Genomic DNA, 25,926 nt, shown 5'->3' with positions numbered 1-25,926 from the left:
ACAGGAACATCCCCGGAGGCTTTGAAGAAAATGGACACAAGGGAAGTAGACAGATGAGAGGGAGAGAGCTCTGACATGCAGAAAGGAAACAGAAGTTAGAGCCGGAAGACACTGCTTCCACCCAGAAAAACTCTGAGCAGTTTAGATACAGTTTGTTATCTAAGGCTCGGCAGCTCTGATGAGGAGAGACAGTGGTTCTGAATGCTCTAGCTGCCATCCAAGGTAGGTGTGTGTGAGTGTGTGTGTGCATGTGTGTGAGTGTGTGTGCATGTGTGTGTGTTCGCGTGCATGCGTGTGTGTGTGTGCGTGCGCGTGTGTGCGTGTGTGCATGTGTGTGTGTGTGTGTGTGTGTGTGTGTGTGCGCGCGCGCGCATATGGAGGGCAGAGGTCCATATAGAGCATCTCCCTCCACTGCTTCCCAGCTTTATTTTCAAAACAGAAGCTCTCAGTGAACCTGGAGCTCACCTGCAGTCTGACCTGGCTGGCTGGCCAGTGAGCTCCAGGGGTCCACTGTCCCTGTCTCCCCAGGGCGACGGTTACAGACATGAGTGGCTGTGCTGGCTTCATGGTGCTGATGATCTGGACGGAGCCTCACGCCTGCTTGCATGGCATCACTGACTAAGCCATCTCCAGCCCGCCTCCCCTGTTCTTGAAAACATTATATCAGTACTCCAGGGGCACAGAGCAGAGTGAGAATCAAAGGAACTTGCCTTCGGTCCTGATGCAGCATCTGTTTCAAGGATCATTCGGTCCCCAGGGAAACTGGAAGACACCACATTATCCACAGAGCCAAGACGGGCAGCCACTGAGCTAGTCAGCCTGACGAGCTAGCTTGACATCCTGGGTCTTGCCAGCTTTGGTCCAGATATGGCCATTTGGCATTGAGACAATTCACTCCCTGTCACAGCTCTCCAAGTCCCCCTCCATTCTTTGCTTTGAAATCCACACCAGGTTCTCTTTCAAAGCAGCCATCCGCCTCCCCCACCCCTCTACCCCATCCTTGAAATCAAAGGTGGTATCCCTAGGGAGACAGGTCTCATCCTGTGCTACAAGGTACTCCTGGGGGCTCAAAATGCCTTTTCTACCTTTAATTAAAAAAAATAATACTGTCTCCAGAAAGATTTCACAGATGAAAGTGAGACATTAAAGAAAAAGAAAATGGATTTAAGTAACATGTACACACACACACACACACACACACACACACACACACACACACACACACCACACACCTGAAAACAAAACCATCATGAAGTATCACCTCACACTCTTTAGGGTGGCCACGGTTTAAAAAGGAAATGGAGTGTGCTGGGAGTGTGGCTCAGTAACAAGGACATGTGCTCAGCATGCACAAGGCTTGGGCTCTATCTTCAGTACCACAGGACAAGAAGAGCAAGCAGAAGAACAAATGTTCCTGGAACTTTCTGCATGCTGGCCAAACGCAAAATGGTTCATGCACTTTAGAGGGACAAAGTCTTTCTAACAATAAAAAGTAAAATTACCATGTGGTCTGACAATCCCACTTCCACATATATGCCCAGAAGAAATTAAAAATGAGGTCTCAAATCTTTGTTGATGTTTATAGCAACATTATTCATAATGGCAAGGAGCTAGGAGCCACATAAACATGCATCCATGAATGGAGAAAACACGCTGTGTACATGTGATAAAGTATCACTGGGTCTTGAGAGAAAAGGAAGAATCCTCCATAGGCTACGACAGAGCTGAGCAGTGAGACACTGCCCTAAATGAAGAGAAACCATCACAAAAAGACAAATACTGCCCACTTCCACTCGAACAGGATCCGACACATTTGAGCACTTCAGAATCAGAATGATGGTTACCAGGAACCAGGGGGTGGTAGGAAGAGAGTCCTGTTCAATGGATGCAGAGTTTGGCATTTGCAGGATCAAGAGTCCTAGAGAGCTGTTGTGTGACAGTGTTTCCAACAATGTTTCCACATGTAGTGTGGTGCTGATTTTGGCAGGAAGGTGAGCTTTTCATTTATCAGTGACACACATGCCCAAAGAAAGCATAAAAGCCCTCAGAGCACATAATTCTCTTGAAGGCTGAGGCGCTCCATCGTCGTGAGAACTGTGGACACCCTCCATGCCCGCCTCTCCTTCCCAGGACCACAGGGGGCGGCTTACCGAACGAATGATACGAGCATCGTGTAAGGCAGGGGTTGAGCTCGATTAGACAGGATTGCCCACAGCACCACTTCCCACAAATACTCAGCCCTGCCTTCCTGCCTCCTCTGCCAAATGTCACCCGTGCTCCTCACTGTTGTTTCAGACCCCACACTGGATCCAGTCTCTACCAACAGGCACAGGGCTGGGTCTTTGTCTTGCTCCTTTGCAAACAAGCTCTCAGCCACACTGAGGGTCCACATCCCCAAGGAAGTGTATCTTGGCAGAGTGGGCTATCTCTAGACTCTGCCTGGAGGGGTATCTCGTGCACTGCTGTCTCCAGCTGCCTCCTCCTCTCTCTTGGTTCTGAGTTGAGGCTTTGGTCCCCTTTGGAGAATATACATACTTGATTTCTCCCCCTCTTTCCCAAGAATGACAGGCAAGAGTCCCTGCCCTTTGGGACTGAACCGCCCTGTGGGGTCAGGCCACCATGCCTAGAGGAATGTGGTGGCTTGGCCATCATCCATGGCTTGCTGAGACAGGAATTAGAGGACTGGAATCCAAGGCCAGCAGACATGGGGGCAGTTCAGTGAGACCCACAGTAGTGTCCAGTGAGGAGGCCCTGCAATGCTGGGGACAGCAGCCAGCTGCTTCCTCTCTTCCAAGGACCCATCAGTGTGGGGGCTCCTTAGTGTGCCGAGGTGGGGTTGCGATCCACAGAGAGCAGAGCTCCTCAGAGGGGGCTGGGAACTTTTGGCTTGTATCCTTGAGGAAAACCCATTTCCCCTGGGAGCAAACATCCATAAAGCCTCAGCTTTGACGGCTTATGGCCCAAAGGAAACCCCTGAGATGCAGCAGTGGAAACCCCTGAGATGCAGCAGCTGGACTCACTTTCTCTTCTTGACCTTGAACTTTTAAGACACAAATCTTCCTAAGCCTTCGAGGAAAGCTAATGTCAGAAACTGGATCCTCTGAAGAGGATCACCCTACAGGGTGCCAGCCACCAGAGAAAGGGCACAAGGAGCCTTCAAGGTGCTGGCCACGGGGATGCCTGAGTGTACAGGTGTGAGAATGTTACCAAGCTGTGAGGTATGCATGCTTGAGTGCCTCAGCTTATAACTCAACAGGAGAGTGTAAAAGAAGAAAGAGAAAACGGCTAATAACCAAGTCTCGGTCGCAGAGGTTCTTTTTTCATTACATTTATGTGTCTGTTTGTTGTTTGTTTGTGTGTGTGTGTGTGTGTGTGTGTGTGTGTGTGTGTGTGTGTGTGTATGTACTTCAGAGGGTAACTTGTGGGAGTGAGATCTCTCCCTTCACCGTGGTTGTCCCAGGAATTGAACACATTCGTAGAATTACGTTCATGTGAAATTCTAGAAAAACCAACAGCAGTGTTTGCAAGGCAGTGGCTGCCTCTGGGATTCAAGGGGTTAACTACATAAAGATACAGAGAACTTCCTGAGATGTTCAAACATGTGAATTTGCTAAAACCACAAGACTTACGTATTTTATGTAAATGATACCTTGACCTGAAGACATACACAAAAATACTTAGGTAGTAAATGAAATCACAAACTTCTTTCTACCTTTATGTCCTCTACTCTCTCCTAATGCTTCCTGGGACTGATGCATGCTGGGAAAGCACCCTACCACTGAGCTACCCCCTTAGCCCAGTGTGTCTGAAGAAAACACAAAAACAAATCCTAAGTGTGTCAACCTTTGATACCGTCACTTTCGAGGTTCACACGTGAGAACGGCACAACCGAGTTATTTTTAAATATCACAAAAGTGTCTCACAATGTTTCAAGTGACTTCATGGTTTTGTGTTGGCCACATACACAGCTGTCCTCTGCTGCATGCAGTTGCATGTGGCCTGAAGCTGCAGGCTGGACATACCTCAAAGCAGCAGAGCAGACAGACAAGCTAAAAAGCTGTGCTCTGACTTCCCACCAGCCAACTTGCCTATGAGTCCTTCATTCTTAGGGTGCCACCCTGTCCCAGGTCACCCCCTCCCCAGAGGTCTTACCAGAACACGACCATCCGCTTTGGGCTGCCGGGCCAGGCTCACCCCCATCCACTCATCATCTCGGTCTTCCCTGCAGGTCTTCCCACAGGGCGCACCCCGGTTCTTCCCTGGAGGGAGAAGAGAGACCAGGGTTGGGTGGAGGAGTGGTACAGCTGGCTGCTTTCCCAAAAGGGGTCCTGGGGGCTCAATTTTTTGTGACTTAAAACAAAGTGTCAACTCCATAGAAACTTGGGACGAAATGTCGCTGTTTAATTCAGCCCATTCTTCTTCCATGGCAAAGTTCTCCATGAAGAAAATGGCGTACCATGGATGTCTGAGAAGTCATTGTAACTCACACATGGACAAGACTTCTGATAAGAAAAAGCCAGGACAATTCTTTGGGGGTTTTTGTTGTTGCTTTGTTGTGTATGTTTACAATTTTGCATGTGTGTGTGCACATGTTGGGGATGTGCATTTGTGTGTGTGTATGTGTGTGTGTGTGTGTGTGTGTGTGTGTGTATTTACATGCTTGTGTATGTGCGCACATATTGGGGGTGTGCAATCATGTATGTGGGTTTACATGTTTGTGTATGTGCATACATGTTGGGGGTGTGCATTCATGTATGTGGGTTTACATGTTTGTATATGTGCATACATGTTGGGGGTGTGCATTCAAGTGTGTGTTCATGTATGTTGAGTCCAGAGGCTGATGCCAGGAGTTTTCCTCAATTGTTCTCCACTTTATTCTTTGAGGCAGAGTGATCCTAAGGGACTCTTACCTCCATGTCCTCAACACTAGAGTTGAGGGCTCATGAGATCACATCCAGTTTTTAAAGTGGGTTCTAAGGGATTAACTCAGAACCTCATGCTTTCACAACAAAGACTTGACAACTGAGTCATCTCCACAGCCCTCTGTGTATAAAACGTGATGATGAAAAAGTCTTGGTGAGAAAGGGCTTTGGGGAAAGCAAGGCCTGGGAATGGTAAGCGAGCCACCCGCCTCCTCTCCTATCTCAGTCTTCTCAAGCCATTCCCAGGATGTACAGCTGGACCAGAACCAGGCCAACTGGTCTACCAGGGACACTGTCATTGCTCCACTTGGAGACTTCACTTCCTGGACCTGCCCAGCCAGCTACCAGTCACCTTCCATACACAGAAAGGTCCCCAAGGAGGCCTCTTCTAACCTCCAATAGGGAGTTGATCCTAACACACACCTTCCCTCTGGGTTTCACTTACTCTGTTGTTTATTTTAATGTCTGTTCTGGCTGCCGATTTTCAAGGCCCAGGATGACAGGTTCCTTGTTTGCTTTGTTCATTAGCCTATCCCAGAGTCTAATGACTAAAGGATCTCAGTTACGTCTGTGAGACAGAGGGAAGGACAGGGGGAGAGAGGGCAGGTGGGTGGATGATGAGGCCATCCTACGTACAAAAAGGGCAAAGGATGAAGGTGTCGGTCCCAAATCTATGCTGACAATCATGTCCACCCACCTCGAGCCATGTCCAGTTCGGTGCATCTCCGTTCGGGGTTGGTGTGGACGCGGCACTTAAACACAGCTCCAGGGGACTTGACTGAAGTGCTGTATTTAGAATCTGCCTTTGGTGCACCCACGAGGACCCTGCACATCAAAAAGAAAAAGCAGGCTGTCACAACCAGTGCTAGAGAAGAGACGGTGAGCAATCTGACTATGCATCAGGAAGCTATACTAATTTACTATGTGTGTGCATACACACACACACACACACACACACACACACACACAACTTCAGTAAAACTACCAATTAAAAAAAAAACACAAACCAGAAGAAAAATGAGTCAAAAAGTTTAGTGTTCGTGATAGTTTTATGCCAACTTGACACAAGCTAGAGTCATCAGAGAAGAAGAAGCCTCAGTTGAGGAAAACGCATCCATGAGATTGGGCCATAGGCAAGTCTATAGGGTATTATATTGATTGGCGATTGACGTGGAAGGACTCAGCCCACTGTGGGTGGTGCCATCCCTTGGCTGGTGGTCCTGGGTTCTGTAAGAGAGCAGACTGAGCAAGTCATGGGGAACAAGCCAGTAAGCAGCTCCCCTCCATGGCTCAGTTTCTGTCTCCAGGTTCCTGTCCTGACTTCCTTCAGTGACAGACTATGATGGGAGGTATAAGCCAAGTAGACCCTTTCCTCACCGAGGTGCTTTTGGTCATGGTGTTCCATCACAGCAACAGTAACCCCGACAGAGACAATCAGGAGATATATGAACAGAAGCTCAACTTCACTAGTTACCAGTTAACAGAGGGATAGGGCAGCACAGGGTAGGGTAGGGTAGGGTAGGGTAGGGTAGGGTAGCACAGGGTAGGGTAGGGTAGAGTAGGGTAGAGGAATCAGTCTGGGCCTGCTGGGTGAAAATCCAAAGAGGGATGCAACATTAAGTTCACTTCAGGGTGTTACAAAAATAAATCTACCCTAGAGTTTAAGTGTGTGTGTGTGTGTGTGTGTGTGTGTGTGTGTGTGTGTGTGTGTGTGTGTGTGTGTGTAAGCCAGAGGTTACCCCTGGTTGTCATATCCATCTTCTGTTTGGAAACAGGCTCTCTTACTGGCCTGACACTCACAAATCCAGTGAACCCCAGGGACACACCTGTCTCCACCTGCCCAGTGTCCAGTGTGGGGACTCAAAGCAGGAACCACCACATCTGGCTCTAAGTGGGTACTAAGGAATGAACTCAGATCCACCACATCTGGCTCTAAGTGGGTACTGAGGATTGAACTCAGATCCGCCACATCTGGCTTTAAGTGGGTACTGAGGATTGAACTCAGATCCACCACATCTGGCTCTAAGTGGGTACTGAGGGTTGAACTCAAGCCCCCAGGCTTGCCCAGCAAGCTCCTTGCCGACTGGGCCGTCTCTCCAGCTCTGGAGTGTTCTGCATAATTTCAGGGAGAGAGCAGCCCAAAGTTCCACAGCCCAGAAACCTAGGTAACAACAGTCAGGCACAATTATGTGAGCTGAGCATGAGCCACTGGAGAAGGCACTGCATGAGGACACTTTGGACAAGATCTGAGCTGCTGCTCAAAGAGCTGCAGATCCCAAGGCCCTGCTCAGTGAGGACTCGAGCTGTCCCTTGTCACTAGCAGCCAGGAAACAGGAGAGAGCTGAGCATCCCAGGGTATTAGATACAGCAGGCTGTGGGATAGAATGCATTGCTCTCAGACTTCTCGGCAAAGTAGAGGTTAGTAGCCTCTCTGGTAAAGAAAGCCGACCCTGGATCCCCTTGCACTGTCCCAGGAGCCACCGGAGCCATCCTTTTCTTGGGGTCTCATTCTTTTTTTTTTTTTTTTTTTTTTTTTTAAAGAAATTGAAGTAGATGTCAGAAAATGGAAAGATCTCCCATGCTCATGGATAGGCAGGACCAACATAGTAAAAATGGCAATTTTACCAAAAGCAATCTACAGATTCAATGCAATCCCCATCAAAATACCAACACAATTCTTCACAGACCTGGAAAGAATAATACTCAACTTCATATGGAAAAACAAAAAACCCAGGATAGCCAAAAGAATCCTGTACAATAAAACAATGTCTGGAGGCATCACAATCCCTGACTTCAAGCTCTACTATAGAGCTACAGTAATAAAAACAGCTTGGTATTGGCATAAAAACCGACATGTGGACCAATGGAATAAAACTGAAGACCCTGACATTAACCCACACACCTATGAACATATAATTTTTGACAAAGAAGCCAAAAGTGTACAATGGAAAAAAAGAAAGCATCTTCAACAAATGGTGCTGGCATAACTGGATATCAACATGTAGAAGGCTGCAAACAGATCCATATCTGTCACCGTGCACAAAACTTAAGTCCAAGTGGATCAAGGACCTCAACATAAATCCAGCTACTCTGAACCTGCTAGAAGAGAAAGTAGGAAGTAGTCTTGAACGCATTGGCATAGGAGATCACTTCCTAAATATAACACCAGTAGCACAGGCACTGAGAGAAACAATCAATCAATGGGACCTCTTGAAACTAAGAAGCTTTTGTAGAGCAAAGGACATGGTCAACAAGGCAAAGCGACAGCCTACAGAATGGGAAAAGATCTTCACCAACCCCACATCTGACAGAGGACTGATATCCAGAATATATAAGGAACTCAAGAAATTAGACATCAAAACGACCAACAGTCCAATTAAGAAATGGGCTATAGAACTAAACAGAGAATTCTCAACAGAGGAAACTCAAATGGCTGAAAGACATTTAAGGAATTGCTCAACATCCCTAATCACCAGGGAAATGCAAATCAAAACAACTCTGAGATACCACCTTACGCCTGTCAGAATGGCTAAGATCAAAAACACTGAGGACACTTTATGCTGGAGAGGATGTGGAACTCGGGGAACTCTCCTCCACTGCTGGTGGGAATGCAAGCTTGTACAACCACTTTGGAAATCAATATGGTGCTTTCTTAGAAAATTGGGAATCAATCTCCCCCAAGATCCAGCTATACCACTCTTGGGCATATACCCAAGAAATGCTCAATCATACCACAAGAGCACTTGCTCAGCTATGTTTATATCAGCATTGTTTGTAATAGCCAAAACCTGGAAACAACCTAGATGCCCTTCAACTGAAGAATGGATAAATAAATTGTGGCACATATACACAATGGAATACTACTCAGCAGAGAAAAACAATGACATCATGAGGTTTGCAGGCAAATGGATGGATCTAGAAAAAATCATCCTGAGTGAGGTAACCCAGACTCAGAAAGACAAATATGGTATGTACTCACTCATAGGAGGATACTAGATGTGGAACAAGGGGTCTCATTCTTTTATCCAGTCACCTCCATCCCACTCAGACCTCGCAGTGACTGGCCCCTTCCCTGCCAATGCTCTGGTGAGGCAGAGAGATTGGCAAACAAAGCTGCCACATCGTGCACCTGACGTCAGACACGTCAGCAGACTTCAGCAAAGGCTCACGGACACTGTCACTGATTTGGCTCTGGGGCCTGGTGTCAGGCGCCACAGGAAGGCATGACGGTTCTGTCTTAATCCCGCCCACCAGAACCTGGTGGAGGCCTGAGGACCCCAGGGACACCCCGTCTTCTGTATGTCTTCCCAGATTAACCCTGGGAGGTGTATGTGCTTCTGGAAGGCTATCTTGCTGGGGTGTGGGGGAGCTCAGCCTCACTCCAGCAACCTTGCCGTGTGCCCTTTGCAGGATCTTGGCTGGGACAGCTCACACTCCTCCAGCCTGTCCACAATGCACCTCAAATGCAGCATTCCCCTAGAAGAAGTCCTGTGTCCATGATGCCGAGGGGAGTCCTTTCCCAAGCAGGCCAGACTCACCGCCTGGCTCAGCCACACAAGGGAGGTTTGGCAAGCTCTTCGATGCTCTAACTCAAATCCATAATGACACTCGGAATCAAACCCAAGAAGGAAGCCACACTAAGGGGTGGTTCCCCCACCCCACCCCTTCCCTCCGGGCCGAGCTTGAGCCACTGGAGTAAGTCAAAGGGTCTTCCTTAGAGCGCCAGTTGTTTTCACAGGTGAAAGGAATTATCGGATTGACAACTGAAAACAACTCAAGCATCTGCAGCCTGCCCTGTCAAGCCCTAGGGGCTGGGGATAGAAAAACCCTAGTGCTGGGCCCAAAGCCTCCCACACACTCAGGTTTCCCATCAGCCCATCAAATGACTACCGTTTGTAACTCATTTAACAATGGGGGCTGGGGTGTCGCTCCGTGGTAGAGCACCTGTCCGAGGCCCTGGGTTCCATCTCCAGCACCCCACACCAAAAATAAAATAAAGAAGTCACCGTTGTATCCAGCTGCCATCTAGACACGTATCCTTACACCCATAGATCAGTTCAGCTCTTGCCTCTCATCAAAGAAGCGTCTGCTTGCCCTGGGTGACAGATACAGAGACCCACAACCAGTCAGAGTACAGAGAGCGAGTGACTGGAGTCCTCAGCTGGAAATGGGGCATCTTTACCACACCCCTCCTCCCCAGGGCTCCAGGAACATCAGTGAAGGGGGCTGTTGAGATTATAGGAGCAAGGTTGGGGGTGATGCTGGGAGAAAGCGTCTTCTGGAAACAACGGAACCGCGGTACCCCTGAACTCACAGCACCTGCGACTGTCTGCACAAGACCTGCAAAAGATCAAGCCAGTCAGATTGCCAGCATGGATGGGGAGAAGCTCCTAGCTGAGAAGCTATTGGCCGAGGATGGCCACTGAGGAGCAGAGACAGAGAATCAGTTATCCTCAAGGATGTGACCCTGAGCATTGAGAAGCACTGGGCTCAGTGGGTTATACATTTTTTTAAAGAAGAAAATGGATTGAGCATTGTGGCACATGCCTTTAATCCAAGCACTAGGGAGACAGAGGTAAGTAGATCTCTGTGAGTTCAAAGCCAGTCTGGTCTACATAGTGAATTTCAGGACAGTAAGAGCTATGTAGAAATATCCTGCCTCAAAATAAATAAATAAGTTAATTAATCAATTAGTTAAAAAATAAAAGAGAACGAAGTTGTTATGGGGAATATGGGGAGAAGGGGGTCAGGAGAAATAGCGCTGTGGAGTGAGGGGTGGATGTGATCAAATGTTATAAAGACATATTCTTTTTTTTTTTTTTTTTTTTTGGTTTTTCGAGACAGGGTTTCTCTGTGTAGCTTTGCGCCTTTCCTGGAGCTCACTTGGTAGCCCAGGCTGGCCTCGAACTCACAGAGATCCACCTGGCTCTGCCTCCCGAGTGCTGGGATTAAAGGCGTGCGCCACCAACGCCCGGCATAAAGACATATTCTTGAAGAATGAATAACTTTGAAGTCACAATAAATAAAGAAGAGAGAGAAATCATCACCCACAGGGGTCAGAAAGTGGCTACAGGAAGCAGCGGGCTGTGAGTCCAGCATGTCCCCAATATTATCACCACAATCCTGGAACTGCCAGCTGGCACACGGCTTCCAGTTCAGACATATTCCTAGGATGGCCAGTCAGGAAGAAGCCTGGAGAGCAGAGTTCTCAGGTACTTGCTTCTTCCATCCTAGAGCCAAGACTTGGGACAAAATGTTTACCAGAATCGAAAGCAGAGAAAGGACCTGCTGGGTTCTAATGCCTTTTCAAGCCCAAAGTACTCAGTGGTTCTAACAACAGCCGCTGATTCAAAGCTGCTAGCATCCCTCTGGTTCATACTGCAGCAGTTTGTCAGCATACTTGTCAGTTTCCTAACAAGAAAGCTTTCTTGGATCCTGTGATGTGAGCTACAGGGACACGTGTGTATACACACGTGCCTGACACACACATGATAGAGCACTGGAGAATGCTTGCCTCCGTGTTTACAGAACATTGTGGCTTCCGTGGCAGCCCACGCTGGCTCTTTACGTAGGCTACAATCCAGCAAGACGGCTGCAACAGGCCAGCCCTGGAGTGCGGCCTGTCTGAAGCCCGTTCAGCTGGCTGCTGGCCAAGTTGATTCTGAGACAGAGATGGCAAGGGCTAAGAGTTCAGGATGCGCTACTGACAGGATGCTACCCGCGCTTTCTTTCTCTGTCCTCTGGGTTACAAAGTCATATTCTGACTATCTCAAACATCCTCACATCTTCACCAGTACCCTAGAGAAGACCATGTCTTTCCTCTATACAGGTACCTACATGTCCCCACCACAGCCTCCCATCAAACAAGCCATGAAGCTGTTTCCCACCTCTGCTTGCTCCTTCAAGTGTGGTCCTATGGGAGCACCTCTACGAACTGCTAACATTATCCCTGTTTTACAGATGGAGCCTTAGGAGCTGACTGGGCTGCCCCTGGAGCCTGTCACAGACCCTAACTGCCTGCTGCATCATGTGCCCCCACAGCATCATGTCACCCACACTCCCTCCTGCTCAGACCATGCCAGCCAGGAAGGAGGGAGAGAAGCCAGCAGGAGCCCAGTGCCCTTCCTCTGCTGCCGGCTGCTCATGTGACCGAGGAAGCTCAAGGAGGCTCTGCGGGCACTCTGAGGTTAGAACTTGGCTCTGGAGCCTGTCACTTCAAGCCTTTCTATCCCCTCAGGCTCACAGGATGGAAGAGGTGCCCTCCAGCCACCATCTTGGTTTTCTAAAACATTGGCATTGCCAGCGGTGCTAACCGCAGGTCCACCTTGCCAGTGAGTAGCTCATAAACCTCTTTGGATACATAACCCACCTATTTATCCACCAGCAACAGTTAGGATTACATGGACCTGGCTCCTGATGAAAGCAAATCTAGCAGGCAGCTTCTTGTGGGTATTCCCCCCTGGGAGGCTAGGCTGTACTGCTGTACCAGACAGTGGTGGCCTCTGAGCCCAGCATCCATGTCCAGGGGCACTCTTTCTCCAATCCCTTTGCCTGTTTCCTAACAGGCAGTCACATGCTCCCCAGTATACTATGAGGCTCCATACAAAATCATCAACTTACTTAAAATAGGTTGAGATTTGTGTGTGTGCACACGCACATGCACATGAGTGTGTGTGCCTGCAGAGACCGGAGGTTGGCTTTGGGTGTCTTCCTCCATCTTTTACTGACCTGAAGCTCAGCAATTGTCTACACTGGCTGGCCAGTGTGCCCCCAGGATCAACCCCTCCCCTCATGCCGGTATTACAAGTACATACCACAAGGCCTACCTTTTTAGGGGCTGCTGGGGATCGAACTCAGGTCCTCATGCTTTCACAGCAAGCATGTTACCCACTGAGCCATCTCCCCAGCACCACTTAGGAGATGTGTGTGTGTGTGTGTGTGTGTGTGTGTGTGTGTGTGTGTGTGTGTGTGTACTTTGCAGATGATCATGTCACAATGTCTAAAGGTTGGACCCGCGTGAGTGCTGGCTTCAGTGTCTTCCATGTGTCTAGTGATGTGCTTTCTCAGCTCTGTGTGAGGTCAAGCAGGCTGCAAAGGCTCCATCGCAGCCCCGCCTTCCTCTGAACTCTCCCCTCACATCTGTAGGTCAGTTCCTCGGAGAGCAGGTAGCAGGGGCTAGGCCGAGGCACAGCTGCTTCCTGGGGAGGGCCAGGGACCAGCAGTGTCTCAAGGCTCCCTCCCTCCCTCCCTCTCTGTCTCCCAGCAGCCACACCACAGGGTGAAATTACAGTCAGTTTGATGACGCTGAGTGGGGATTACAAACTTCCAACCCATTAGGTTTGTTTTCATGCATTTGATTCCAAACCAAAGCTGCCCAGGGACCCACGTTCCAGTGTCAGGAATGGAGCTTCAGTGTGTCTAATGCAGAGACCCCCGGCAAGTGCTACCTGCCCCTCACCAGGCACAAGACAGCTAAGCCGAGTGGAGAATGAAAGGCTTCATCCCAGGGGGAGAAAGCAAGAGGCCAGCGCTTACCGCCTGGAGCCATGGACCAGAAATGCCTCAGGAAGTCCCACTCACAGTTCAGGAAAGCAAGGCTCCAGATGGCTAAGCAGTGGGCTTGTTAGGCACTTTAAACCAACAGTACCACCTGGATTGTTTTGGGCATGTGAGTGCATGGTGGTGTGTCTGTGCACACCGGGCCCTGGGCTTATAGGTATGTGCACATTGCCCTGCTTCTTATACGGATGTTAGGAATCAAATCCAGGTCACCACAATTGCACAGCAAACACATTCTGGGTTGACTCATCTCACAAGCACCCCCACTGTTGGAGATAGAGTCTCTTGTACATCAGCCCGGTCTTGAACTCCTGATCCTCGCGCCTCTACCCCCAAATGGTGAGATTACAGCTGTGCACCACCAAGCCTGGTTTTATGCAGTGCTGAATTTGATACGTGTGACGCCAGCGCTCTACCCTCTGAACCACACTCCTAGCTTCCACCTGTATTCTAAGCGCCGTGGCCCAATTACTCATGGTAAAGTATAAAATGCACAGACCGTATTCTCCCTCCAACAAGCTATATGACCTCCAGTGTGTTTCTTGAGCACTGAGCCTCAGTGTTCCTCTGGTATCAAATGGGGAGGGCTGAAAATATACCCACAAAGGATTCATATGAGGTTTGGCTAAGAGAATGTTCTAAAGCATCCAGCACAGTGCCTGGGTCAAAGCAGGTGCTCAGAGAAGTGCTTAGACACTAGGTGGGAGTGGGCAAACACTTTGACACCTCACTTGTCCCCGCTCCAACCCTTGGCAGCACCCCAGGATCTCCCAGGTCCTTAGAACTCAGCTTCATTTTCTGCTAATGCTAGGCAGGCATTTATGCAGGCTTCGCTGACTTCACAGAAACCCAGGGATGGTGAGGATGACTTCACCACCAGTCACATTAGGGAAGCAGCCGCTGTCCTCCACCCTTCCTGTACTCCTGTCCTGGCCAATGGAATCCTCTAGCTCCTTGCACTGAAAGGTGATGTCTGCTTCCTCCTCTCTGACACTTGCATTAGCCAATAGGATGTGAAGGAAGATGAAGGGTTGACTCCTGGCACCCTGCTCGGCCACCTCGGGCCCAGCCCAGGTCAGCCTGCTAGACCATCAAAGTCACAGAGAGCAGAGAGGAGCCATCCAGCTGAAGCCAATCCTGCATCATTGGCCAACCAGCCACCACAGAGGTTGACCACTGATACCTGAGAGAGCCAGGATCAGGATAGAACACTTGCTGATCCCAGAATTACCTGATAGCCACAGAATCCTGAGGCTCAGAATGATGGTTGGTGGCAGCCATTGGGTTTTAGGGTCATTGGAAACAAGAGCTCATTTTTTTAAGGGAACTGGGCTTCAGTAACTGTCACTCATCCATTGGCCGCTGAGTCTAATCCAGTCCTCCTGACCGGCTGCTGAGAAGGATTTCTATGGCTCCTCCTGCTTCCTGCTATACTGTCCTTCCTCCAAAGGACTCCCATCCCCAGCCACGACCACAAACTTGTCACTGAGGGCTCTGACCTGTGAGAGGCATCGCAGGTGCTGGGAAAGCCTTGAACACTTTGCCCAAAGTCCGTTGAAATGGTTAGTTTTCATCGCCAACTTGGCTAGATTTAGATTCACCATGGGAACACACCTCGGGGTGTGTCTATGAGGCTGCTTCTAGAAAGGATTAACTGAGGAGGAAAGACCCACCCCAAATGTGAGCAGGACCAACCCACAGTCTCAGGTAAAGACTGAAATTAAAGGTGGACTGCATGCCAGCCTTCATCTCTGCTTCCTGACTGTGGACACAATGTGACAGCCACTTCGAGCTCCTGCTGACACGTCTTCCCCACCATGATGGATGGTACACCCTTAAACTACGACCTAAACTAACACTTCTTCCCTTAAATGACTTCTTGACAGGTACTTGGTTACAGTAACTAGAACCCTAACTACCACACTGTCCCAGGAGCTGGCCAGTTTCCTCCAGCCATGTGACCTTGGACAGGTCTCCTTATCTCTGGATAGAGACATTTCATGGCCCCCTTCCAACACAGCGGTATGATGGTCCACAAAAGGAAACGGCAGGTGTCGAAGTGTTTGGGGACCCCACACCATAAGGTAGGTGGATTGGGGTCTTTCATTTGCAAGGCTAGAGACTCACAAAAACGCCCCTGAAAGAGGTATTGGGCCACCTCTTTCTTCCTTGGGACCTTACTTCCTTGAACAGGGGCTTGACTGGGGTAAAGGGAAAGTGGGCAGTATGCTGGTCCACAAAGTAGTTGGATTAGCATCAAATTAGGGCAGCTTGGATTCAAATGACACCCCCACCCACGTTCTTGGTGGGTAACCTTGGACAGAAAACAGCTTTTCTGGTAGCCTCCGCTGCATCAGGCTGACAACACAGGGTGCCTCCGGCACACGGAAGTGTCCATCTAAGGCTGCTTAAAACAAAACAAAACAAAACAAAACAAAACAAAACAAAACAAAACAAAACAAAACAAAACTGTAGCTTGGAGTAAACAGGGAGAAGAAGAGGAAGAAGAGTCATGAGCGAAAGAAGCAGATGAAGGGAGAAGACTCGGGGTGGCATGGGCCATGCCGGGATGGAGGGACCTCAGCCACCGAGGGAGGCAGGTAGAGGAGGAATCATGACCAAGGTTATATTCCCCTCACAGCGGAGAATATCAAGTTCATATTGGAGCCCAAAGAAACTGCCTGGCAGGGATGAGGATCTAAGTGATATTTGTGTGCCACACTTTCACTACTGGACCATAAAACAATGGACGCCCCAGAAACTGGAATTCCCTCAGGAACCTCACACTGGGAGAAGAAAAAGGCTAAAGTATGGTCCAGTCAGAAGGAAAATTTTTTCTCTCGGAAAGAGATTTCACAGTGTTGACAACTTGGGGCCCATCTTCCTGGAGAGACCAGAGCCCCAAAACATTGGTAGGTAGGAACATATCTTGCTGGGACACGCCTAACTCAGTTCTCTCTTTTAATGGTAACCTCACTTCAAGACCTGAAGACCGACTTGGGGGAGGGGCTGTTCCTTGATCTCTCCTCACTCTCCCCAATGTGGTCGCACTGAGGAAACATTTGTCTGCTTTTCACTACTAAATTGGCTGTTTTAATTGGCTAATGGAGAATGGGTGGCAGAGCCTGGCTTGGGGCATGGGCTGTAACTACATATCTGGCTGGGGACAATACCACACGCTTAGACCTCTGGGGGATCAAAGCCAGAGTCTCTGCATCCTCCTGTTGTTTTCCTGTGAACATCTTCTTCTCCGAGAAAAACGGGGCAAGGCTCCCCCACTCTAAGGTCTGTAAAATGGTAGAAATAGAAAATTCTCACCATCTCTAGCTCCCCTTGGAATTGCAGGCATATATAATGGTTGTGTATATGCTTGTGTGTGTACATGTACGTGTTCAGAGGTGTGCAAAGGCCAGAGAACAAACTTGGATTTGTATTCTCAGGCACTGTGCATCTTTGCTTGAGGTGGATTTTCTCACTGGCCTGGAACTCACCCGGTGGCTGCCATGACAATCACGCGGCGTCACATCCTACTTTTCATGGAACTCGGGTCCTCGCGCACGTGTGACGGTGACTGAGCTGCTCAGCCCCATGCTTAATCCTAACTGGAATGAGCTACACCTGGGTTAGTAAAGCATGTTCTGGGGGTGTTTGTGACAACGTTCCCAGAGATGGCCAGATCTTGAGAGCTCTGACCTAACGGATGAGCTCGTCCCTTCACACCTCCAATGACGTCATTGGGAGGGAAAGGCAGGAGCCAGGGTCCAGTTCGATGACTTGTGTCCCTGGGCGGGTGTGTCTTTGGAGAACACGTTTTGCTCCTGCCCCTTCTGCTTCACTCTCTACTCCCTTCCCTGAAGTGAGACAGTTCCTCTGGCTGCTTGCCTGCCCCGCTTCCGGTCCCACTGGTGACTGTCTATCTTGCGGTGGCTCCTGCTGTTAGCGTCCTCCGCCACTGATATCAGAACCCAGCTTCTTCTGCCTTGCGCAGTGAAATGAAAGATGTGTGTCTGACTCTCAGACAATCTTCCAGATCATCAGCTTGAGTCTGGGTCTGATGAGGTATCTGAATAAACAGCTAGCAAGCTCTCGGGCTCTTCTGCACGTAGACAGCCATTGTTGGGCTACCCACCTTATTGTGCAATCCAGTGAAGTAGATCCCTTAAATATAATATTTTAAGAAGAAGTACCTCAGCCACACACACACCTTTAACCACAATGATCTACCCATGTGCATTGGCCAACTGGTCACGGACCCAGTTAACTCTCGGAAGCCAGGAGTCAAAAGAGATCTTTCCTCCCTCAAGTTTCTGTCAGGTATTTTATCTCTGAGATGATTTTTTAAAAACGACTAATAGCAACTTACTTTCCATACTTGTGTGGAGCCTGGGGTGAAAGCCAGAGCTCCTGTGACAGAGGCAGGCTCCACCTGCTCTCAGCTCTGCGGGACATCCAGAACTCTAGGACCTACAGTCCTATAGGTCTCTGGTTAAAGATCCTGCTGCCACATCAAGTCTTTCTGGCATTAAGATGAGTATTCTTGGAAAGATGGAATATTCCAGAATATCCCCTGTGTTCACCCAGCCTCTTGCCTTGTTTCCACATCAACATCCGTGCTGGGTCCTCCAGCTCCCACCAGTGAATGAGGAAGCTCCTGTCTGGAGAGCTAACGGCTGCTCCCATGGCTGACAATATGTGCAGAAAGATGGGTCGTTGCCCCAAATGCAGGGGCGTGGAAAGGGCACGGAACTTCCTCCCTCCCTCTCCTCTCACCCCTCCCCAGCCTCTCAGGCCACCCAGGAGCCTCCTCTTCCACCTGTTGCTGTGGCCATTGTTGCTAATCTCAGCACACGACACAAGTCCCTTTGGCTCCAAAGAGCAGACCTTAGAGACCAAGTGAGCCCTGGGGTTCGGACTCTCAGTTTCCCCCGGCATGGGTTCTCTTTCACTCCCTAAGACTTCGGCTGCCACAAAGGAAGGTGGGGGGGGGTAAAACAGTTTATTCTTCTGCCTTGCCTGTCAGCCAAATCTACGTACTTACAAAGATTTACAGTTCATGGACCTCAGTGGTTCAGAATTGGGGAGCACTCTGTGCCTTCAATGTCCCTCTCCTGAGCCCTCTGGCATCAGAAACAGAGACCCCAAGAAGCAGCTGGTGGCAAGAATAATGTGGACTCTGCTTCCAGGTCGTTTCCAAAGCCCACCATCGTTTCTTAGTCTCCTGGGCTGTCTGCAGTGGACGGAGGAGGGGCGAGACTGAGCTAATTGGGCTGGGGAGATGACTCAGTTGGCAAAGTGTTTGCCTTACAACCCTGACAGCCTGAGTTCAGTCCCCAGAACCCACATTAAAAAGCCAGGTGTGATGACATATGATTATAATCATGGCTCTGGGATTCCTAGAGCTAGCTGGCCAGCCAGTCTAGCCTACTTGGCAAGTTTTAGGCCAGTGAGAGACCCAACCACGAAAAGCAAAATGGCAGTGTCTGAGGAATGACATCTCAGGCTGTCCTCTGGCCTCTGTATACGTGATGCATGTGCATGGGCACACACATATACACAGTAAACAAAAGTTAATATGCCTATGAACATGGCTGACCTGTCAGCCTCACCCAGCAACACTCTCTGGTGGAATTCATTTTGCTGTTTAAAGTCACAGTCAATTCCATTGGAGGTAAACGATTCCTATAACACTGCATCTGCTTTAGATAAACATGAAAAGAGGGTTTTCTAAGGACAGATCACACACATATCAGAAGATGCTCATTTCTAAACAGACACACATCACAGGTTAACAGGCGCTGGCTGGGGACGGCCTTTCACACTCTCACACTCAGGGCTGTCCGTGGCTGGCTGAGAAGACAGTCTGTCTTCTGGCCCTGGAAGTTCTCCCTTGGGCAAGAAGGTGATTCAGCACCAGCCGGGGAAACAGCACCCCTGCCTGTTGGCAGGATCTTCAGGGAAACCCTCCAGAGGATGCTCTTTGGGTCCCCTTAGAACTTGGACCCCAAGCAAGCGCTTTCCGCACGCCCTCCCGGGAGGTTGAGAAAGCACATTCTGCAGGCTGGGGAGGCCTGGTCTGAGCACGGATGTCCAGGAAAGCCTCCGAGGAAGTGGTCGTATGCCTGCCCTTGCAAACTCAGAGCTGAGTAGACGAGCTCACCGAACAGGGCTAACACCACTTCCGAGTTTCCTCTCAAAGATTGACAAGGCCAGATGGGGCTGCGGAGCGGGGCCCCAAATCCCAAGGCCCTCTTTTCAGATCCTTCACCTCTTTAGGAATCTCCCTCCTCCCTCTGAACAAACATGCCATGTCTGCCTCCCCTCAACTGGAGCATATGATGCAGCTAATACTGTGTGTGAGGCACAAGGCGAGAACCCCACAAAACAGTGGGTGAAGTTTCCGTTAGCACAAGACAGGCGCTTCAACGTTTTATAAAGGAAAAGGTAGCTCACCCCTTTCCATGTTCCACACATTTTTGATGTAAGCACCTTGCTGAGGTTTTAATAGTTAAACATGCTAAGGATCGACTTTTTGTTGTTCCTTGGGTCTCCTTCGATTCTTGCCTTGCTCTTGAAGACTTTAGTCAGTAGTGCCTTCTGGGTGTGATGAGCATTTCCCTATTTGGGCTGTCCCAGACGTAGCCACTAGTCACGTGTGGCTGCTCACTCAGGACTGTGAGACTGAATTCTTGATTTTAGTTTTAGTCCATTTTTATGAAAGTCACAATACCTCTGGCAGGAGTCAACAGAACTTTGGGTTCTCAGCTCTAAATGCAAATGGAATCTTGGAGCTGCTCTGACGCCTGCTGCCTTACTCAGTGATGCTCCGCCAGCCTGCCACTTCCGAGTGCTTGCTCAGTGCCTGAGCACAGCGGTCTTGCTGTCCCAGGAGAAGCAGGAAGCATGTCGCCAGAGAGGAAGCTCACGCACCCAACCACTTTGGACGCTAGAGCATGGGGGGTGGGGGGGTGAGCGGGCAGGCTCCATTTATTTATATCACAGAGTGTTACAGTTGTCGGCTCTGCAGCTGAGAAACTGCTAGGGACAGGGACAGAAATTGGCTTTGTCCATGTTCCCTGGCACCTACTTCTGTTGTTCAAAGGATGCCAGAAGAGTCAGGGTTGGGGAGGGTGGGGACAGGAGAGTTCTGAGTGTGCAGACGCTCTCTGGGTGTCGTTAGAAAGAACGAAGTTCACTCCCTTTCATGTCTGCATCAAAACTGATACAAATGTCATCGGGTTATCCTGGTCCATCCACAACAGGGACAGTTCATGTCCAAGGCATGGTGACAAGGGTCTATCAGACAAGTGCTTTGAACAAAGCTGTGTCTGGCTGAGTCCTGAGTGGGATGTGGTTACAGGGGCCAGACTCAACACAGGGGTTCCGAAAGGCAAAGTCACCCTTGTTCTTTCCACAGACACCGACCTCCCCCAAGAGGAAACAGATTGGGTTCATAAACAGGGCAGTTACAGACCCAAGGGCTGACAGCTTCACCGTGGAGTCTCTTGGTGTGCTCTGCGATACACGCCCACGTGGGGGCCTCGTAAAACATGCTGCACAGCAGGCTTAGGCCCGGCTTGCCACCACTGGGAGACGTTCAACCTTTATAGGGTTAGGTCTGTGACAATCACAGGGGTCTACTCTTAAAGAGGTCCAGCCCCTGCCTCCTTCTCTATTTTTGCCCCTTCATGTACTTCGACCATGGTGCACTCCCCCACCACAGAGCTAAAAGCAGCAGGACCAACAGCCGTGGATGTGAGCCAAAAAGAACCTTTTCTCTCTGTAAGTTTACTATCCTGGACATTTTGTTACAGTAACAGACACTGGCCAGCACAACCCAGGACAGCTCAGTTCTGCCACTTGGTGTCTGGGCTCTCCCTGTTCTTTCTAGCACATTCTCTGCCCTGTGTCTAACACATCCTTTCACCTGTAAAACAAGGAACTCATTGGCATGAAACAAATGTTTCAAATCACATAATGGCTAAGAAGATAAAGAAGGATTCATCCAGAAGAGGGACGGAAGGTACAATGTTACTACTTTACACTAGTCATCTACATAGATTTCCACGTCATTTCTCCTGCAGAACCCCCTTCTCTTCCTCACCTTTTCACTGTGAACTTTCTAAGGTACTCTCTGCAATTTTCTCCTCTCTCCCACTGCACCAGAGCAGCCTTTGGCTAATCAGCTACCAAACTCTAGGACTTGAATGCCCTGTGAGTTTCCCGTTCCACAGGAACTTTTGTAATACAATACAGAATACTGTAGAACTGTCATCCTTGCTGACCCAGGAGTTCTGATTCCAGGAATTGATTGGAAGGAAATAATTAAGAATGCCCATAGTGTTTTGTTGTGAGAATGCTTACATACGTTATTACAGTGATAAACAACTGGAAACGATCTGGTAAGTCAAGAGGACAAGGGGCCCAGGGACTGCCTGATACTGAGAAACTTACAGTCTCCAAGTCAATCAACCAACCCCAGAGTTGAAAGTTAAGGCATGATTTAGGGTAGATGCATATTTCACAAGACTGGAATCTTACAGATTTACAGTGACTAGCTTTAAGATTATTCTAAAATTAGAGGAATAAAAGTAAACACAGGGTTGCCATAGAGGCTTGTGTAAGCTTTGTCTGAAGTTCCACTAACCTTAAGCAGGTCTAGCTCTAGAGAAAGGGAGGAGAAAGGAGATAGAAGTTTCTCCTGCTTCTAAGTCCACATGCCTCTGAGCAGGGAGCAGCATCAGAAGAAGCCATACTTAAGAGCCAAGACAGAAATGTTAGGGAGATGAAGGAAGAAGAGAAAAATTCAGGGGAAAAGATTTTTTTAAGCAGTAAGAGGAATCAAGAAAAAAACAAGGCACTGTGACGAGAGGGCATCTGCTTCAAAGAGAGTTTTACAGTAAAATCCAGAGCCCCTGAAAGACTGAGAGACCAGCGCTCCAGTGTAGGGAGTGGCTGGGCAGGAGAGGACACTTTTGAGATCAGCAGGCCAGCTGCTTGTCCCAACAGAGATGCCTGACCCTCTCCTGACAAGGTCAAGCCCCAGCATCCCCACCCTACAATGCAGCCTGGGTGCTGAGCATCAAGCCGTGCATCTTTCCCTGTGAAATCTCTTCACAACCTCTTTCAAAATCAAAGCAAGCTGGACACCTCGTCTCTGGAGGGTCTGCTCCTATCTGGTTGTTCCAGCTGGAGAGGCTGTGACCTGTGGGCCATCCAAATCCAGGTGACAGGAGCCTGGTCCCTCTCCCTGGAACCATGGGATTGCTGCAGGGCACAGTCCAGCCCAAGCTTGCAGTTCCCACAGAAGCTCTGGCTCCCGCAGCCACCGGCCCTTTCCTTAGCAGCCCCCTACCCAGAACAGCCCTTCCATATTTGACGGCTCCTCCCATATGCTCAGTGCCAAGGCCACACTGTGTGGGGTTCTGGGGTGTATTCTACAAACTGTTTCTATCCACTCATAATCTGTACCAAACCCAAGCCCACTGCGAGCCTGCCGAACATAGGAAAATGTTCTGCCCGCTGTTTGAAAAGGAAGGGTTTGGCAAACGCAGGAAGCAGTGGAGGCTGGTAGCTCTGTGACTGGAATCAATGCCAGGAAGGGATGGAGATGAGAACGACACACCAGGACTTTGAAAACCGGGTCTCATGGAGGCTGCTCTCCTAACTTCACGATTGCTAATAAGGCCGGTCACAGTTTCCTTTCTGCAGGGTTCTGGAGGATCCCCGTCCAGGAACCCTCGTTACCCTCAGCCCCTGTCCAGTTCTGAGCAGACTCCCAGTATATCACATGCCTAGAGCACACATAGTACTAATCTCCGTCTCCCAGCCTGCTCCCTCTAAGGATGCTCACTCACACTGGATAATGCCATCAACTTGAACTAGCTGTCACCTGGGCCCACAGTAACATACCTAAAACGAGGTTGGGAAGCTAATGACAATCCAACTCTAACTGCCATGAAAAGGTGGGCGTGGTGCGACTGCTTCATTCCAAGGAAGTGGGCTAGGAGGGTACCCATCTTCGCTAAGCACTCCTGCTGTGGGGTCAGTTGACTTCGCTAACAATGCTTAATGAAGGAGGGACTTTTATTCTTTTCTGCGGGCCCACCCATCTCGTCTGTCAGCAAATGGACCCCTTGATCCAAACAAAACTTCATCCTCTTAAGCCCCATCTCTAGATTGGTGTGGCACGTGGGAGATGAGCTTCAGGCTGCCCACCAGCCACACAGTCTGTTCCTTGGGGGAGGGGGACTCCCTGCCTTCCTTCCATGCATCCCAGATTCTCTCAGGACTTTGTGGGGGGCCCGTGGGTACCTCTCTTGAAGATCCCCATGTCCCCAGGACCCACTCCCACCACATTCCCATGTTTCCTGCATGCAGATGCCCTAGGAGGGATATGAAGTGGTCCCCAAGAGCAGCCTGGCCTCCTGGGGGCTCTTTGGGGACCCAGGGCAGTTGGCCAGCTCGGGGGGGCCCCTCGAGGGCATACAGCACAAGGAACTTTGCTGTGTTGAGAGCGAAGCTGCACTTGATGGCCTCGGGAGGGCAGGAACCCCAGAGACTCCCCTGGCCTCCCGGAGCAGGCCAGGATGTCAGCGTGGCCGCCAGACATTTAAATCGGCCCCACGGGAGGCGGCGTGGAAGAGGCCGGAAAGGCAGCGGCCGACTTGGTGGACGGCGGGGGTGGCCGCCGGGGTCGAGGAGTCGCGGAGACACTCACCAGCGCGTGTTGTCGTGGAAGTGCTCCAGCACCGCGTAGCCGAAGAAGGAGCCCGCCGGGCCCTGGAAGCGCACCGGGCGCTGCGCGTCGAGGTTGTAGGCGCCGGCCGGGACCCCCGCGGCCACCAGCGCCAGCAGCAGCGCTCGGAGCCCCCCGGCGCCGGTCCACGCCGCAGCCCGGCCGCCCATCCCCAGCCGGCCGCCGCCCTGCGTCCTGCCCCACAGTCGGGGCTCCCGGGACACGCCGCTGCCCGGGACGCGAGCCGTGCGCTCCGAGTCGGAGCCCGGGACGAGGCGATGCGCTGCAATGTGAGCCGGAGCGAGGCCAGGGGCGGCCGCCAGCGCGCAGGGTCCTCTTGATCCCCGTGGAGAGGTCTGCGCGCTCGGAAGCAGCGGGTCCCAGCCCGGGCGGCGCTGAACTGCGAAGAGGCGCGCCCGCGGGGTGGGCGGCCCGGGAGGCCCGGGCGGGACAGGCCCGCAGCGCCCCCTGCTGGACGTGGCGCCACGAACCCCGGCTGGATCCGGTGCTGGACCCGGTGCTGGACCCCAGTGATCTCCATCCTCTCCAATGTCCCTGGCTCTGTGGGGGCCCAGCTGGCTGAGTCTCTCTCCCTTTGTGTTACCGTGTGAGCCTCACACGAAGCTCCAAAGCCACCCGAGCGAAGGATGGGTGAATATTCTGGTCCTGCCCATCTGGAAGCTCTTTTTCGGAGGCAAACACTCAAGCTCTTGAATCAGTTGGTGTTAGAGAATTAGTCACATGGAAGCAAGCAGCGCATCCTTCCAGGCTCCCTGACCTGACCAGTGTTTTTCAACTTGGCAGACACGAAATACAGCCAAATCTTGCAAATCAAATTATTTTCACGTTCAACAAGCACCCACCACACCGCAGCCCAGCCCCTGGCAAACTTTTTATCTCTGACTCTCTGAAGTTGACTAGGCCAAGTTTAATGTTACTACTGAACTGACTCTTTGCTCAAGTAAAATCTGACCACATTCCTGCCCCCCCCACTCCCATCCACCCCCCCCCATACCTCATCCCCGACCCCTGACTCCCTCTCTCCCTCCTCCTCTGCCAAAGTCTCATTCATGCTGAACACATGCTTGGTCTTTTTCTTTCTAATCAGGTTTGTCCTTATAACAACCTGTGTGTGTGTGTGTGTGTGTGTGTGTGTGTGTGTGTGTGTGTGTGTGTGTGTGTGTGTGTGTGTGTAGGGGAGGAAGCATGTTTTGGAATTATCTAGTCACCTGGTAGTCTAAACACATGGATCTGTACAGGTGAAACGCCTCTCCTAGCTGTCATCAGAAACAGGGTCACAAAGAGGCTACACTGCTGTCTTTGGAGATGGAGGGAGGGGTCTACGAGCCAAATTCAGGCAGCTTCAAAACACAGTGAAGTGTCTTCTCCCTGGAACACAGCCCCCCACTGGAACACAGCCCAGGGACGCCTTGGTGCCCCATAGACCAGTGACCTGCAGAATTGTTGACGATAGGTTTCATTGTCCTAAGCCACTGTATTCAGGTCATTTGTGTAGCTCTGATGCGTTAAGTGTTGTCTTAGTCAGGGCTACTGTTGCTGTGATAAACACCACGACCAAAAGCAACTCAGGGCAGGAAAGAGTCTATCCTGTAGAAGGAATCTTAAAAGTTCTTATTAATAAAATCAAACCTGTGAGCCAGGTATTGGGGTGAACTGGAAGATCAGAGAACAAGCCATAGCTAACCCCAC

General features: G+C 50.3%; 1 protein-coding gene across 1 annotated transcript in view; it reads right to left on the bottom strand.

The window, feature by feature from the left end:
* The window catches only part of Itga9 (integrin subunit alpha 9), a 301,616-nt gene extending 276,992 nt beyond the window's left edge, over positions 1–24,624 (bottom strand). The window contains exons 1-3 of the mRNA XM_076577318.1: positions 24,199–24,624; positions 5,620–5,747; positions 4,153–4,259 (exon numbers count right to left, since the gene is read on the bottom strand). Of these exons, the coding sequence (XP_076433433.1) occupies positions 4,153–4,259; positions 5,620–5,747; positions 24,199–24,386 (423 nt within the window). The 5' untranslated portion in view covers positions 24,387–24,624. The remainder of the gene's footprint in view (positions 1–4,152; positions 4,260–5,619; positions 5,748–24,198) is intronic.
* Between the last annotated feature and the right edge of the window lie 1,302 nt (positions 24,625–25,926).

This window comes from Peromyscus maniculatus, chromosome 7, assembly GCF_049852395.1.
Source record: "Peromyscus maniculatus bairdii isolate BWxNUB_F1_BW_parent chromosome 7, HU_Pman_BW_mat_3.1, whole genome shotgun sequence".
NCBI classification, from domain to species: Eukaryota; Metazoa; Chordata; class Mammalia; order Rodentia; family Cricetidae; genus Peromyscus; species Peromyscus maniculatus.
This window is presented reverse-complemented; position numbering and strand designations above follow the sequence as displayed.